Source organism: Saimiri boliviensis, chromosome 7 (genome assembly GCF_048565385.1).
Source record: "Saimiri boliviensis isolate mSaiBol1 chromosome 7, mSaiBol1.pri, whole genome shotgun sequence".
NCBI lineage: Eukaryota > Metazoa > Chordata > Mammalia > Primates > Cebidae > Saimiri > Saimiri boliviensis.
In genome coordinates this window covers 56975724-56993052 of record NC_133455.1, presented here as the reverse complement: position 1 = coordinate 56993052, position 17329 = coordinate 56975724, and the positions used below count along the sequence as shown (strand labels likewise).

The 17329-nt window shown below is 34.1% G+C and overlaps 1 protein-coding gene across 2 annotated transcripts in view; it reads right to left on the bottom strand.

Annotated features, from left to right (window-relative positions):
• Positions 1–11521: 11521 nt before the first annotated feature.
• The window catches only part of CAPS2 (calcyphosine 2), a 51260-nt gene continuing 45452 nt past the window's right edge, over positions 11522–17329 (bottom strand). For both annotated transcript variants that reach the window (XM_074402541.1, XM_039472150.2), the window contains one exon: positions 11522–15037. In XM_074402541.1, the coding sequence (XP_074258642.1) occupies positions 14862–15037 (176 nt within the window). In that variant the 3' untranslated portion in view covers positions 11522–14861. The remainder of the gene's footprint in view (positions 15038–17329) is intronic.

The window sequence follows — 17329 nt, the reverse complement described above, 5'->3', positions numbered from 1 at the left end:
AACAAACACAAGCAACAAAGTAAAGGAAAAGATACCCAGAATGCAATGGAGCATGAAAGAGACTCAATATTTATAGCACTACAGATTAGACCTGAAACATTTTTCTTTTGTTTACATAAAATTTCAGAAATAGAATAGTTACCTTCTGACTGATGCTAAAATGTGAAAGGAAAACACAATCAAGAAAAACATCAAAATCTTACCTTCTGTCTTCCAACCTTCATCATCTTAGGTAAATCATTTAAAACCTACCTCAGGCATCCTCTTGCCTGTCTTTTCTCTCAGTTTCACAACACATCTACAAATACACACACACAAGCCCTAGAGTAATTTCTACATAGTCATGCTGCCAATCACTTATCACATTTATAGTCACTAATCTTAACCCGTAGTCTCCAGGACCCCTAAGTCTTCTTAAAGAAAAAAAGCTTGTCTTATTCTACTTTGCACCACCAATGTCTGCACAGTCTCTAGCATATTCCAGACAATCATAGATGCCTGTTAAAAAAAAAATGTATGTCTGAATGAATGAGTAGCTCTTAAAGAAGAGATTTAGAGTAATAGCCAAAGTGTAATGGCCAGCATAGCTAACCTGAAATACCTCATCTGAACCCACTGACTACATTTTCTTACTCTACCAACTTTCTTAGATCTAACCACATTGGCCACCTCACTGCTCCTCAAACACACATGGAACACTCCTGCCCTAGATCATCTGCACTAGCTGTCCATTATCCTACAGGTTTTGAGGCATGCATTGTCTCATTTTCAAGTCACTTTCTCAATGCCCAGCTTGAAGATTCTACTTCAAATATGCCCAACCTCCTACAGGCTTCCTATATCCTGCTCTATTTTTAAAAATTTTATATTTAGTCACTTTCTAGCAAACTATGTTATTTATTTATGTGTTAGGTTTACTATTTACACATATCTTCACACATTTCCTTAAAATGTAAGCTCCAAGAGACATATTTTTTCACAGGTGTGCTTATAACATTGACCGGCACATTATAGACTCTCAATAAATATTTTTTTCATGAGTGAATCCAATAAGAAAGCATAACACAATTAAAACAAGATGTGTTTGCAAGCCATAGATACAGCATTAAAATTATAACATTGAAAATAAAATACTTTATTTAATAAAATTTTTATACCAAGAAAGTGAAAGATCTCCACACTGAAAACTGTAAACATTGATGAGATAAATTGAATAAGACACAAATGAAAGGAAAGATATCCTGTGTTCATGGATTGGAAGAATTAGTATTGTTAAAATGTCCTTACTACCTAAAGTGGTCTACAAATACAATACAATCTCTATCAAGATACCAATGACAATAGGAATGTTTTTTCTATTTAAAAATTCCTAACATTCATAAGAAGCCAAAGAAGACACCTAATAGCCAAAACGATTTTGAGTGAAAAGAACAAAGCTGAAAACATCACACTATCTGACTTCAAAATATACTACAAAGCTAAAGTAACCAAAACAGCATGGGACTTGCATGAAAAACCGACATATAGACCAATGGTACGAAATAGAGAACCAAGAAATAAATCCATGCACTTATAACCAATTGATTTTTGACAAAGATTCACAGAACACACAATGGGGAAAGGACAGTCTCATTAATAACTGGTGTTGTGACAAATAGATATACATATGCAGAAGTGTGATATTATACCCTTATCTCAAACCATATAAAAAATTAACTCAAAATGGACTAAACACATAAATATAACATTGAAATTATGAAACTACCAGAAGAAAACATAGGGGAAAAGCTCCATGACATGGGTCTGGGTGATAACTTTTAAAATATAACCCCTAAAGCACAGGCAACAAAAGCATAAAATAGACAAATGAAATTATATCATGCTAAAGCTTCTGCATAGTGAAAGGAAAACATCAACAGAGTAAGAGAGAACCTACAGAATGGGAGAAAATATTTGCAAACTATTTATCTTATCAGGGGTTAATAGCCAAAGTATGTAAGATGTTCAAACAATTCAACAGCAAGGAAACAAATTACCTGATTAAAAAATGGGCAAAAGACCTCGATAGATTTTCCAAAAATAAACATCCAAATGGCCAACATGTATATGAAAAATGCTCAACATCATTAATCATCAAATAAAATGCATATTAAAACCTCTCACCTGTTACAATGAATATTATTTAAAAAGACAAAATATAAGTATTGGCAAAAGTGTGCAGAAAAGGAAACCCTTGTACATTGTTGGTGGGCATGAAAATTAGTACAGCCATCATGAAAAACAGAATGAAAATTTGTTAAAAATTAAAAGTAGAATTATCATATGATCCAGCAATCCTACTACTAGGTATATGTGCAAAGGAAATAAAATCAGAAAGTTGAAGAGACATTTGTGCTTTCATGTTTATTGCAGCACTAGTAACAATAGCCAAGATATGAAATCCACCTAAGTGTCCATCAACAGATAAATGAATAAACAGATGTGGTACATATAAACAATGGAATACTATTCAGCCATAAAAAAGAAAAAAAATCCTGTATTTGCAATGACTTGGATGAACCTGGAGGACTTTATATTAAGTGGAATAAGCAAGGTACGGATATACAAATACTGCATGGTCTCATTAATACATAAAATCTAAAAAAAAGTTGATCTTATCATAAAATAGCATAGAATGGTGGCTACCAGGGCCTGGGGTGGTTGGAGGGTGGGTGGGATGTTGGGGCAATGTTGATCAAAGGATACAAAATTTCAGTTAAAGGAGTGAAAGAAATTCAAGGGATCTATTGTACAACATGTTTACTATAGTCAATAATATATCGTATTTTTGAAAAATCCTAAGAGAGTAGATGTAAAATGTTCTTACCACAAAAATAATAACTATGTGATATAATGCATGTGTTAATTAGCTAGAGATAGTCGTTTCACAATGTGTATATACTTCAAAACATCATGTTGCATTAATACATGGTAAATACACACAATTTTATCTGTCAAATTAAAATTATAAGGGGATGTCAATGTTTCAACTTTGCTTATCAAAAAATATAAACTCCATGCAGAATTTAGAAACTCAAATTGTAAAGGTACAACTTTTCTAAAAAATGTAAGCCTGGATTTCAGTTCTTCCAAGACCTTTCAAGTGTTAAGTTTCCCTTCCCACCCACATCAATTTTATAATGACCTGGAAACCCCATTTCTCCTCTTCTTAAAACACTGACTACAAGATGAATACTATAGGATACACTGAATAGTATAGGATACAATGCACTCTGCTAAAATTGCTCAAGAAAATAGCTGCAAAGGAACATGTTTACTAACAAATTATGACTCTTACTTTTATGATTAGAATTTATTCCTCAGTCAGGTAAGTCTTAAGCAGAAGGAGAATGATAGGGAGTTGGAAATGGACTTGGGGAATAAATAATTAGGCTTGGAGATGAGGATTTATTAACCTTTGGATAGTCAGTTTTACACTGAAAACAAAAAGCCTAATTTTCCCAGGAAGTTAAGTTCTCTACAGTTAGTAATAGGTACTACGGTATTGGGTGAAATTAGGCGGCAGGAGAGAAACAGCAAAAAGGCAGAGATGACTGTATTAGTTTGGTAAGGCTGCCTTAACAAATTGCCACAAACCAGTCACCTTAAACAGAAGTTTATTGTCTTACAGTTCTGGAGGCTAGAAGCCTGGAATCAGTATGTGGGCAGGGTTGGTTCTTTCTGCGAGTTATGAGTGAAAGATCTGACCCAGGAGTCTCACCTTGGCTTACAGATGGTCATCTTCAGGTTCCTGTGGTGTTTTCCCGTATCTTTACATAGTCTTCTCCCTATATATATCTATGTCCAAATTTTCCCTCTTACTAAGACCCCAATCATATTGAATTAGGATCCACCCTCATAACTTCATTTTAATTTGCTTACCTCAGTGAAGATTCTATCTCCAAATAAAATTGCCTTCTTAGGCACTGAGAGTTAGGATGTCAAAATACAAATTTAGAGCAGGAGGTGTCACAATTCAACCAATAACAGTAACTAAAGCTTTTTTGCACACCTGTGTTCCAAGAACTTTGTATTTTGTCTCATTTCATCCCATTAGTGTTTCAGGAGAATCACATTTTGGTAACAGAGATCTGAGTCTTATTACTGTGACTGGCCAAGCATTTTATTCTGTACAATAATACACTTCACCTCCCTTGAGTGCCTGTAGTAAACAAGTCACTAAAGTAGAAACAGAAGATATTCTTTTTTTTTTTTTGAGACGGAGTTTCGCTCTTGTTACCCAGGCTGGAGTGCAATGGCACGATCTTGGCTCACCGCAACCTCCGCCTCCTAGGTTCAGGCAATTCTCCTGCCTCAGTCTCCTGAGTAGCTGGGATTTCAGGCACGCACCACCATGCCCAGCTAATTTTTTGTATTTTTAGTAGAGACGGGGTTTTACCTTGTTGACCAAGATGGTCTCGATCTCTTGACCTTGTGATCCACCCGCCTCAGCCTCCCAAAGTGCTGGGATTACAGGCTTGAGCCACCGCGCCCGGCGAAACAGAAGATATTCTTAATTAAGTATTGCAATCATACATTTAAAACTTTCTCACCACAAAACTTCCAGTGGAAAATAAAAATTGATGTTGTAACTTGAGGCACTAAATTTAAGGATTTTTTTTAGAATTCAAATCCTGAAACCCTTGGTACATTCTTCTTATGTTTGCAAAATATTCACATTTTGTTGTTTCTCTGAATAAAGTGCAATCTGTTTTAAGCCCCCATTCCCTAGGCTGGCAGGCAGGGCTGGGGCTGGTGTGAGTTGATAGAGGCACCTGCCCTTTGATAAAAACTCAAGAGACACCAAAAAACTCAATAGTCAAGATATGTTTTGTTTTAGTGTTGTATTTTAAAAAATTAAAATTGGCCCCCAAAATTTATATTGAACAAAATATAAAACATTTAAGTATAGACAAGATCAGTATGACTGACTTTTCTTTTGTTTCAGTCTCCAGTATAGCTCTGTCCATCACTCTTCTGATTCTGTCTTCATCTAGAATATTTGGTTCATTTTGAGTCTTAAAATTAATATCAATATGTATGTATTAAAATATCATTCATTTGATTGATAAGAACTTTTGGGGATTTTTTTGGTGCTGTTTGAAATGTTATGCATGGGTAGGTGACTCACCTGCCTCACTGTGACCCTAAACCAGCTGGCAGGACATTCAATATTAATTGGGGACTGGGCTTTCCTCTGCCAGTGATTGATCCCACAGAGGCCTGGAGATCTCACACAAGTCAGAATATTTGGGATAAGCCCTCTGGTCTTCAATTCACAATGGTTACTGTAATGGATGAGTGGCATTATTATGCAAACATTCTCTTTTATTTGTTATGTTAAAAAAAAGTGGGTGGGGGGAACAAAAATCTTTTTCAACCCTACACTCACCTCTAGTTACTGTCCCATAACTCTGCTTCACTTTGAGGTAAAAATCCTCAAAAGGACCATCTCTCACTTACTAAAAGCACATACTGAATTTTATTTTTTTGTTTGTTTTGAGACAAGGTCTTTCTGTTGTCCAGGCTGGAGTGCAGTGACATGGTCACAACTAACTGTACCCTGGATCTCCCAGGTTCAAGTGATCGTCCCACCTCGACCTCCTGAGAAGCTGGGACTACAGGCCTGTGCCATCATGCCTGGCTAATTTATTTTATTTTATATTTTTTGTAAAGTCAGAGTCTCACTGTGTTGCCCAGGCTGATCTCAGACTCCTGGACTCAAGCAATCTGCCCAACTTAGCTTCCCAAAGCACTGGGATTACAGGCATGAGCCACCATGCCTACCCATCTCCTCATTTTTCATTTTCTCTTCAAAACACTTCAATTTGGTTTTTCTCCAGAACTTCATGTTGTCAAATCCAATGGTTGCATGTTTGCCCTCGTTTTATTCAATATAGTTTATCATTTCCCATACTTGATTATAGGTTGATTTCTTGGCTTCCATGTCACTATGTTCTTCTGACTTCCCTCCCACATCCTTGATCAACCTGTTTCAGCCCTTTTTGTTGGCCACTTCATTCTTATAATTCGGAATGTATTTTCAGGCTCAATCCTTAGCCATCTTTTCTTTTCTGTCTATATCATGCCCCTAAGAGTCTCAGAGATCTCGAGACTTCCCATGCCACTTGTAAACTGGTGATTCCATGTCACCAACTCTGGCCTCTTTCCTGAGCTCTTTACTTACAAATCCAATTACTCATTTGCCATTTCTATTTAGATATTTAATAAGAATCTTAAACTATGAACAAAGCAAGTGTTTGTGTTTTCGTCTCAAACCTGTTTTACCACTAATCTTCCTTATTCTTAGTAAATGGCACCGCCCCCACCCAGTTGCTCATTCTAGCCATCATGCTTGCTTCCTCTCTCTCTTACAGTACACAGTCCAACTACACGCACTGCTGATACTCTCTAAAATCACAAATCTAACCACATCTCACCGTCTGCAAAGCTGAAGCCCTAGCTAGTCCAAATCACCATAATCTCAGAGTAGGACTATAAAGGTAACCTCTTAGCAGATCTCCTTGCCTCTAGCCCAAATCTGTATCTCTGCTAGCTTTCAGAGTGATCTTTCTAAGGTACAAATTTAGATTACAGCACTGCTCTGCTTTTCCTTGGGCTTTCACTATAAACACAAATTCCTTCCCATGGACCATTAGGCTTTATATGATCCAATACTTGACTACCTCCCCAATCTCATCTCTTAACATTCTTTGTGTTCTAGGCAAACTTTTTTTGCCCTTGAACACACCAAACTCATTGGCACTTCAGAGCCTCATTTACTAACTGTTTCTTCTACCTGAAATGCTCTTTCTCTTCCACTTTACCTCATTTAGGTCTCAAATAGAATGTCACCACCTGTGAGAACTTTCGTATTCACTCTCTGCTCATGCTGTTTATTTTTGTCTTCTTTTCAAAATGATTTAGCTAAATTATTTTACTTGTTTACTTGCCTGCTATCTCCTACCACTATAAATTGAACTGTATGGGGCAGGCAATTTGTGTATATCATTCATGGAAGTATCTCTTGAACTGGAACAGTGTCTGTCTCATAAAACTACTCAATAAATGTGTTGAAGGAACAAATGGTTAAATTGATAACTGTATGAATTAATAAATTAATTATTCAAGCCTTTATGGTCCCTTGGAGGTGATATCTCTGAAACCTGGGAGTCACATCTGGGATTAATAGCTTGAGTGCCTAGTGTGCACCACACAGCACTCTCCTCTGAGAGCCCATGCTCTCCCCAGGCAGCTGCTGCCAGAAAACAGGGAGCATGGCTCTATGTCCTCAGAACCAGAAACACTCTTCCCTTCTCTGTCTCCCAAGAAATCCTCAAAAGTTTCCTTTTCTACTCTAGGTGGGCCTATACCTATTAGATCCTACTCAAGGAAACTCACACAGACACATACACACACACACACACACACACAGAGAGAGAGAGAGAGAGAGAGAGAGAGAGAGAGAGAGAGAGATAAAGAGAGAGAAAGAGAGAGAGAGAGAGAGCAATAGGTAAGTGTAATAGGATTCTCTAGAGGGACAGAACTAATAGATGTATATATAAATGGGACTTTATTAGGATAATTGACTCACATGATCACAAGGTGAAGGCCATCCATAAGCTGAGAAGCCAGGAAAGCAGTCCAAGTCCCAAAACCTCAAAAGTAGGGAGGCTGGGAGTGCAGCCTTCAGTCAGTGGACAAAGGCCAGAGAGTCACTGGTGTAAGTCCAAGAATCCAAAAGCTGAAGAACTTGGAGTCTGATGTTTGAGGGCAGGAAGCACCCAGCAGAGGAGAAAGATGGAGGCCAGAAGACTTAGCCAGTCTAGTCCTTTCACATTCCTCTGCCTGCTTTTATCTTAGCCATGTTGGCAGCTGATTAGATGGTGCTCACCCAGATTGAAAGTAGATCTGCCTCTCCTAGTCCACTGGCTCAAATATTAATCTTCTTTGGCAACACCCTCACAGACACACCCAGGAACAACACTTTGCATCCTTCAATCCAATCAAGTTGACACTCAATATTAACCATCAAAGTAAGGTTCAGTTTCTGAGTTTAGTTCTTCACAATTTCTGCCTCAAACTGTGAGACAACAAAGGTAAAATCTTGCCTGACTTACTGGAATTGAGCTGGTGGGATCTCTTTTATTTTATCAGATCACTTTATTCCATACAACTTAGATCATGTAGACTTATTGTACTATTTTTCCTTTAATATCTTAGAAGAATTTTGTCATCTGTGGATCATATTAATTAACTCTCCAGAATATTTGATAAAATGTTTTAAATATTCTTACTCTTATTCAAATTCTATTTAAAGATGTGCTCTACTTACTATTGTAAACACACACACACACACACACACACACACACACAAATGCACACACAATTTAGCCACCGAAACCAACCATTTTACTTTGTTCACAAAGCAGGGGATCAAGAATATAGAAGAGCTTGGCTGTGTACTTCTCACTTGGGATCTTTTAGATGAATGTAGTAAGATCTTGATTAGAGGTGCAATCAACCCAAGACATTTCACTTACATGTAGACAATTGAGGCTAGCTCATAGCTGGGAGCTCAGCTCTAGCTTTTAACCAGAGCAACTATATGTGGCCCCTCCAGTTTGGTGGTCTCGGGTAGTCTGACTTCTTACCTGGTGGCTCAAGTGTTTCAGCAAATGAGGCAGAAACTACATTTCACTTTTTACCTAGTCTGGAAAGTAACACAGCATCACTTTAGACACAATCTAGTGGCTGCAAGAGACTAACAAGTCACCCAGATTCAAGCAGAAGGGAAAAAGAGCCCATCTCCTGATGGAAAGTCAAGTTCACTATGTAAGAAGAGTATATGGGATGAGAGATACTATTGCAGCTGTGTTTGGAAAACACAATCTTTTACAGAATTCAGGATCATCAGTGGTCTTAGTGTGTACACCAGAGATAACAGCAAGGCTGCCTAAGGCCTTTAAAGAAATAAAATTAGTTTCACATATGTATCATTTCCCAGTTAATTTGAATAAAAACAACTTTTATTACTAACTCCTTTTTTAAGCTGTCACCTTGTTACATGCTTTGAAGGAAAAGAGTTAATAGCCCTAATGCAAGATTTTTATTTTCTCTCATGGACTCTGCTGAAGAAAGAGAATTAATAATAATGAAAGGCTTATGAAATCCAGGAGGAAATGGTGGCATACAAACTCTTCTATCTAGTAAAAATATCTTTTTAAAAGAATAGCTCTTATAATTGACATTCAGGATATCAGGAAAGAAAAAGAAAAGCCTTTAATTAATTGCAAGAAAACAGAGGAAATGTATATATAGATATAGTACTCAGAATGTGTGTGTGTGTGTGTGTGTGTATGTGTGTGTGTGTGTCTGCATGCACTCACACGCACATAAGCTTTAGACTGTGGTAAGCACTATATCTATATCCACATCTCTATCATATCCATACTTATATCCCATCCTCACATCGACCTGCAGTTGAAGTACACTCAATAGTTTCCCAAAGTCATGCAGCTACTTTGTAGAAGAGCCAAGTCTAAAGTCAGTATTCAGTGATTTCAAAGCCTGTACTCATTCCACATAATTTATATTAAAATACTAGCATAAGTACATACTTTTTCTTAATAGTCATCTGAATGCTTCCTCAAGATAACTTTTCATTTATAACGTTTTCTAAAAAGTTCCTCAATAAAAGACTCTTTAGATAAGTATGCAACTTGCATAAGGGAAACACAATGTCCTTGAAATACAATTATTTGTTTCCTGTTGGCTTTATCATCATTAAAAATTCCCAGGAAATTCAATATGTATTTGTGAAGGTGAGAACGTACACTTTATAATTAAATTCATTTGCCATGGTTTGGAAGTCCCATTCGAACTTCATAAAAGGAAAAGTTAAAAGCAACAAGGAACTTGATTTTTTTTTTTCTACTTGCATAAAATTTGTCCACTGGATAGGTAATTGCTTCTTCAAATCCTTCCAAATGACTTTACTTTGCTTAAATATCCAAAAACTATACAAATCAGCTTATACAAGATTAAAGAGAGAAATCTGAAAATGTATATTCATTAGTACATTTTCACAATTTATACAATCAAATCTTCAAAATCCTTTACCATTTCAGCATTTTATATTAAAATACTTTCATCCTATCTCAATAATGCCTTCATAAATCATATGTTTTCAGAATAGTGAATTATTATTACTCCCTTAGGATGACACAGGCAGGCCTTAAATGCTCTGCTGTACCTAGTTTATGCCCATGTTGTATTAATTATAGACTTCTGGTATTTCAGACTTTAACTTTACTACTTTAGGCACCTAAATGCCATGCCATTTTTGGGCCTGTGATGCATACTACAGTGTCTGACAGAGAACTGCAGCTATGAATTGACTTAAGCCAGGTAAGCCATGCACAAGTAATAGGTTCCTTTTGGTAGATAACCATGGCCCTCTCTTCAAAAAGGTCTTTGAGATAGGTGGAAATTAGCTATCCCTTCCCTTACTTCCAGGTTTTAATGGCATTTATTTAAGAATATATTCTGCCACACAAACATTTATTAAACAAACATTTCTTAGCAAGAAGGTCAGAAAAGGTTATACAATTTGTTGTGTAAAATCAGTACAATCCCAGCAGTTTGTCCCTTAGAGACTTCAACCATTACTCTGCATGAAAGGTTCACCAAGGAAGTAGCAGCAACATTCCAGGACAGGATCTGGTTACTTTATTATCAGTCAAACAACCAGAAGTCTTTCTAATACATGGGTGGACCAAGATTCCTCTAAGGCTTTAAGTGCACACTATTTTCATGGTTGCAACTAATTATGCTTAGAAGTCTAATAAACTAGGTATCAAATGTTGACCAAATTCCAAAAAATTGAAGTGAATATAGTAGCCCCTAAGCAGTGAGGCTTTGTGGAAAAGTGGCCACTTAGAACATACATTCTGTGCATTATTAGGGTAACCTGCTGCCTCCATAGGAAAATTTTGCATAAAATTGCATGTTCATATATTTACATGGAATCTACTAAAGTATTTTGATGCAAAATTGGTTCAAAACAAGAACCATGACAATTTCTCCTCAATAAATCACACATTTACCCAGCCTACTAATGATTTAACACCTACACCATGCTAAACAGCCACCGGGATCACAAAGCTAAATAAGATATTGTTCTTACCTTCAAGAAGCTTGCAATCTAGTAAAAGAAACACAAGCAGATTTATGATTACAGTAGAAAGTGATGGATGCTACAGTAAAGGCACACGTAGGGTGCCAATGGGATCCCAATATACCGGATTCAAGATCTGTCTAATTTGTCTTTTCAGAAGATATTATTCTTAAAGTAGTATTTGAAGACTGGTATGGATTAATTTAATGCACTACATGTAGAAAATAATTTTAGATAACAGTAGCAGAACAGATATGAAAGTGCAGAGGTTGGAAACCTCACCGTCTATTTTAAAAGCTGTTACATAGTTCAGAATGACTGGAAGAATGTGGAAAGTGAGCTAAGTATGGGGAGATGAGTTTAAGAAGACCAGATCATTTAGGTTTTATGTGTTAAGGTCAGAGCTTGAACTTTTCTGAGAGATATGAGGTATCAGGGAAGAATTTTATTCAGGAAGTGATGTATATTTTAAAAGGTCACTCCAACATCAATGGGTTGAAACAGGATTGAGAAGGAGGCAGAATTGATGAGGGGAAATACACAAGAAGTGGTAAGAGTTTGAACTAAAGCATAAGCATTGAAAACAGTGAATGAGACAAATTTAAAGAACCAATGGATAAATTCAAGAACCTGAGATTGAGTGGATAATAGAGAGTATGAGAAAAATCTGGACTATCTTAGAGCATTGGCCTACTGCAAGGGTAGTGTCACTCACCATGTACAAATGACTGATTGACAGAATAAATAATGATTAAGTACACAGTGGCTTCAATATGAAGCATTTATTCTTTTTATATTAAGTGCATCCAATAAGTCAGTTTTCCTCAGAAGTTTATAGAACTTTAAAATAAAAATGGAAGGATGATACGACAAGAGCGTCTTCTCTTGATCAGAAACTAATATATCTCTGTCTACCCTGCAGATTCTCTTTCCTCTTCTCTTGCTTGGCATGTTTTATATATGCTCACTACCTTCTATTTCTTTTCTTTTTTTTTTTAACACTTACTTTCATGTTGTTTCTTTTATGATGTTTGTCCTTGCTGGTCAACCTAGCAGTGACTGTAGCTTATCAGGCTATATGTTTTATATCTGCAAGCACTACAAACTATAATCTCATAAAAGCATATTAAATAATCCGCAGTAAACATGGCCTAATGTATACAATCCTCTCCTGAAATAATTGATAATAATTAAACTGGAAGTCAAAGTAATATGTAAAATAAGATCTATAGCTTTATCAAAATTATGAATTATTCTAAGTGACTGTCTCTATGCAGAGTCACTGGTTCATTAGCACATATATTTATACACTATAAAATTTAAAACAGGAACATACATTTTTAACTATATACTACAATAGCTCCATCATTTAAATATGTATATCCTTTCCATTAAAAGTTAGCTTAAAAGTCCTATATAATATTCCTTGTTTTTAATAAAATGTGAGTTTTTCCTTAACATTATCTAAACTTTTATTTTCAAAACATAAAAACAGAAACTCAATATATACAATTCCATAAACAATATGGTTAACTGAGAGAGCAATTATATAGCATACAAGCAAGTAACTTTCAAAGATATAGAGATCTACAAAATACACATAACTATAAAATTCATGTAACAGCATTACAATGTATAATTTAATATTTTGAAGTTTTCAAAAGGTCTTTTAAAATCACAATGACTATTAAGCATTGGATTTCAAAAGTCAATTATTATGTCTTGGATGTTTGAAATGTCACTTCTCTTAAATGCTCTTTTATTAAGTTTAATACTAAGTAACAGATTTTAGAATACCGAAATCAAAGATGAATGCAGGCAGTTAGGCAAATCCAAAAGTAGACTTACTGTGTCACCAATTCTAACAAAATACACCAAAAAATATAAGTAGAGCTATTTCCTACAAATAACCACGTGAATATTTACATCAGGAAAATTAAAATTAAGAATATACTGTCACACTAACATGTTAAATCCCCAAAGCAGCTTCCTTTTTTTTCACAGTATGACAGACTACACATTTTCTGATCATAGTAACAAAAAAATATGACATGCCAATATCAAGAATATGTTTTTTTAAGAGCTAAATAAAAATTATTTATGAAAAACACTACGTGCATATTGAGCACCCCCACTATCAGTCATTTTTAAGAAGAACAATTTTTAGGGTTTAAGATATCTATAGTTGAATGAATTTTTCAAAAAAGTGACAAAAATAGTGTTATATACTTATTTCTGTCAAAATGTCTTCTAGCGTAGTTTTAATAGCCTAATCTTTTTAAGTCTAGACATTAAAAATTTTGTCAGTTAAAATAGCACTAAGAGGTTTACACATATTTTCCCTCTCATATTTTAATACTAAGTTTTAGTACCTTCTCAAATCTTGAAAAGTGCAACTTTGAATTTGTTGGGTTCACATGTATCACAATTCTCATGTTGCTGCCAAGTATAGATGGATATAGTGATATGTCTAAAATCATATTCTACAAAGTAAATATTTTCATTTTTGAATCACATTTCTTCTCATTTATGTTATATTAACATAGAAAATTTAAAATTATGAACTTGGAAACAGCTCATAAAGTTGTCTCTTTTCTGTATTCCCAGGAAGAAATGACTAGCAAAGAATTTAGAAAGCATGATTATAATGCATGTAACTATTAAATAACATATATTTAGAAGGAAATGTTTCATTTGTTATACAAAAAGAGATGTTTAGAATATCATATATTCATTTTAGGATAAAAATACACTTTCATGTTTTAGGCAAGAAATACTGAACTGTTCCTTAGATTCATGTATGACACAATATACTTTTAGGATCTTTGTTTAATAAGATAATGTATTTATCTTAATAAAAAAAAATCCCCTTTCATATTGTATTGTTTCTAGCCAAATAGCAATTGTTTACTGGTAAAAAGGATTGTAGTTAAAAATAGAATACAAGAACAAATGTAACTGGTCATTAGAATAACTACATTGTGCTTTATTTAACCAACAACAGTACATGATTCAGAAGACAAACATTTACAAGACAAGTCAGTATTTAAATGAGCATTATTGAGGTAAGCCTCCATTCTTAAAATTCTATATACAGAAAATATCTGTAATCACACTGCTTGAAAAATTTCTCTTGCATATCCTTTAATTATTTTAATATTTTATGTGTTTTAAACATATTGAAATATTTCATTCTCACTGGTTTGGGGCCCAATTCTAATTTATCAAATTGACAATGGTGGCAAATGTATTCCAAGGAAGAAGTAGCAAAAAAAAATGTGAAAGGACAGGAAACTTGGTTAACAAATATCTGCTGTCATATTGTTTGATGCAGATGTAACTTTTCTATTGAGATTAATAAAAAATGACCTTTAAAATATATGCAAGATAAGTAATAAACCAAAAAGACATCTTTTCAAACATACGGACATGTGAGCATGCATACACATGCACAAACATGCATATAACCCTATATCTATCTTTCTGGATATTTCTCTTTCCAGATTCAACGTTTTTGAGGAAAAAAAAAAAACAGAATAAAGGAAGTCCTAGGAAAATATATTCCAGTGTTTGATCATCCTTCACACTGAAATCATCTCTCCAATAAAATGCTTAGTGCTGATGACATATGTATTGTTAAAGACTAAATCCCCCATGGAGTACGTAAGATGTTAACAAAATCTTCATCATCTACTATTCCTATACTTAAACCTTCATAGTAATCTTCAAATTCACCATATGACACTTCATCAGACTTGCTGCAGGCAACTTTTAATGTTTCTAGAAACCATGATTTGATTTCTTCCTCTGTGGAATGGCCTGTAAAATAGTACTGACTATGAAACAGTTTCCTGAAAAGTTCAGTGAAATGACTGATGATGCCAAAGAAATACTTAATCATCTTATGAAATCTTTGCCACAATTTGAAATCTTATGTCAAACTACCAGCCAATTTATTTACATATGAACTGGAATTATTTCATCTCATTCAATTTGCCATTCCTTCCCCACCCTCTGCTCGCCTGCACTGATCTATCTCCCGGATCCTAGCATAGAACACATGTTTTTGATCATTAATTTTTAAACAAGAACAGAGGAATTAAAAGATGAAAGGAAGCTATAGTGAGTGGTCACGTAACACTGAACAGAGAATAAACATACACAGTAGTAGAAAAAGGGTCAAAAAATTTCTATGAGACCCTCTCAAACATTTTAAAGTCAGGTTACGTTTTAAATAATAGGCTGAGATGGGAGCACCACTTAAGCCATTTATCTAACAGGGTGGACAAAATTAAGGTGAGAGTCATTTTTTTCCCCTCAAACCAGAGGTTCTCTAATGGACATATATAATAATGAATTGCAAAGTGTCTTTCAAACTAAAGGAATGAAATTTGCTTTGAATATCAAGAAGTTTGCTTTCTTTTAAAAACATACACAAGAAATAGAGAAAAAGTGATTATTTTCAAAAATACAAGTCAAATGATAAAGAACTGAATAATTATGCTATGTAGACATGGTAATATAAAACAATAAAATGAAGTTTTAAGTTAAGGCTAAAAATTAACCAAGATCTAATCTATATAAAAACATAAATTTTGTTTACCACCCATACCTTTGAACAGAGGAGTTTTAACACAGCTTTTTTTTCTAAATAAACATTTTTTACTCAAATTTATATTTCAAATAGCAAAGAATTTCATATCTCCTTTATATCCCTCACCAAGGAAATATCTACCTCCTATCATCTATAACTAATTTTTTTTCAGCCCTCTTGGAGACCAGAAAATATTCACAGCAACAAATTTTATACTTCTAAAACTATTACACAGAAATACATTTGGGATATCCCATTTCTATTAAATCTTGAAACACCTTTTTCTAATATATTACTTAAGCAAAGTTAAGGAGGAATATTTTCTATAGTTAAAAATAAATTGTATGTGATACAAGGGTCATACCTTGAAATTAATTGTAAATTGTGAACAAACTATATCCCAGAGGTGGGCATGGGTATAGATTATAATTTGCAATGATAAATAATAATAGGGGTATTTTATTTCTTCTTTGAAATAGCAACAAGAGTTCTTCTATTTAAGAATATTTAGTTTGCCTGTTATTATTCTTAATGCGAACACAAAGACAAATTATGGAATTTCTGAAACCAAGAAAGGCTTTCCCAACAACAACGAAAATAAAACCCTCATCAAAAATTCCGTGACACATAATAAAACTGAAGCTACTTTAGCAACCTAATATTATTAGATGAGAAAAGAGAAAGAGAAAAAAAACATGCTGTTAAACTATTTCATTCTTATATTTAGTATGACTAATTAAGAGAAAGAAACAGATAACATGTGTTTAATGGAGACAAATATAGTAGCAACAATTGAATATATACCAGAAATTATCTTACAGTAACTGTAGTTTATTTCATGTCATGGATAAGCAAATTAAACTATTTTGACCTGAAATAGATAATTAGAAATTTGGAATCCAGTGATGATTAGCTTTAATCCTCATAACCAAATCTCCTATTTTTATTTCATAATTAAAAGTAATAAATTAACCATATATGAGGGTGAATGATGATAAAAAAACAAAGTAATTACAGTGTATCTCTTTTAATAGTAAGAAATAAAATTCTAAAACTAATAGTATTCTATGGTATTTAGCAGTATAGAATTAAAGTTGTAAGTTGAAAAGAAATTATTCATAAAATATGGTCAATAACTATTCATTAAAGATGAACAATTAATAAATTTACAAAAAATATGTTTAACCTCCCTAGTAATGAAGAAAATGTAAGTAAATGGGTTTTTTAATCTATCAGATTTGCAAAGTGAAATTTGTTGGCAGTTGTGGAGGAAAAGAACTCTTCAACAAATGGCTATATAATCTAGTACAGCCATTTTACAATGTAATTTGGAAGTATCAATTAAAGTTTGAAATGCAGATATCCCAGTAATTCCAGATACTAGCATCATTCCAGGAAGCAGTAGAAAACAGGCCTGAAGAGTCACAAATAAGTATATTTATTGCTTCATTAGTTGTTCATCAATAATTAGAACTTAAAATCTAACAATAAAAGAATGGCTAGGTAAGTGATAGTAT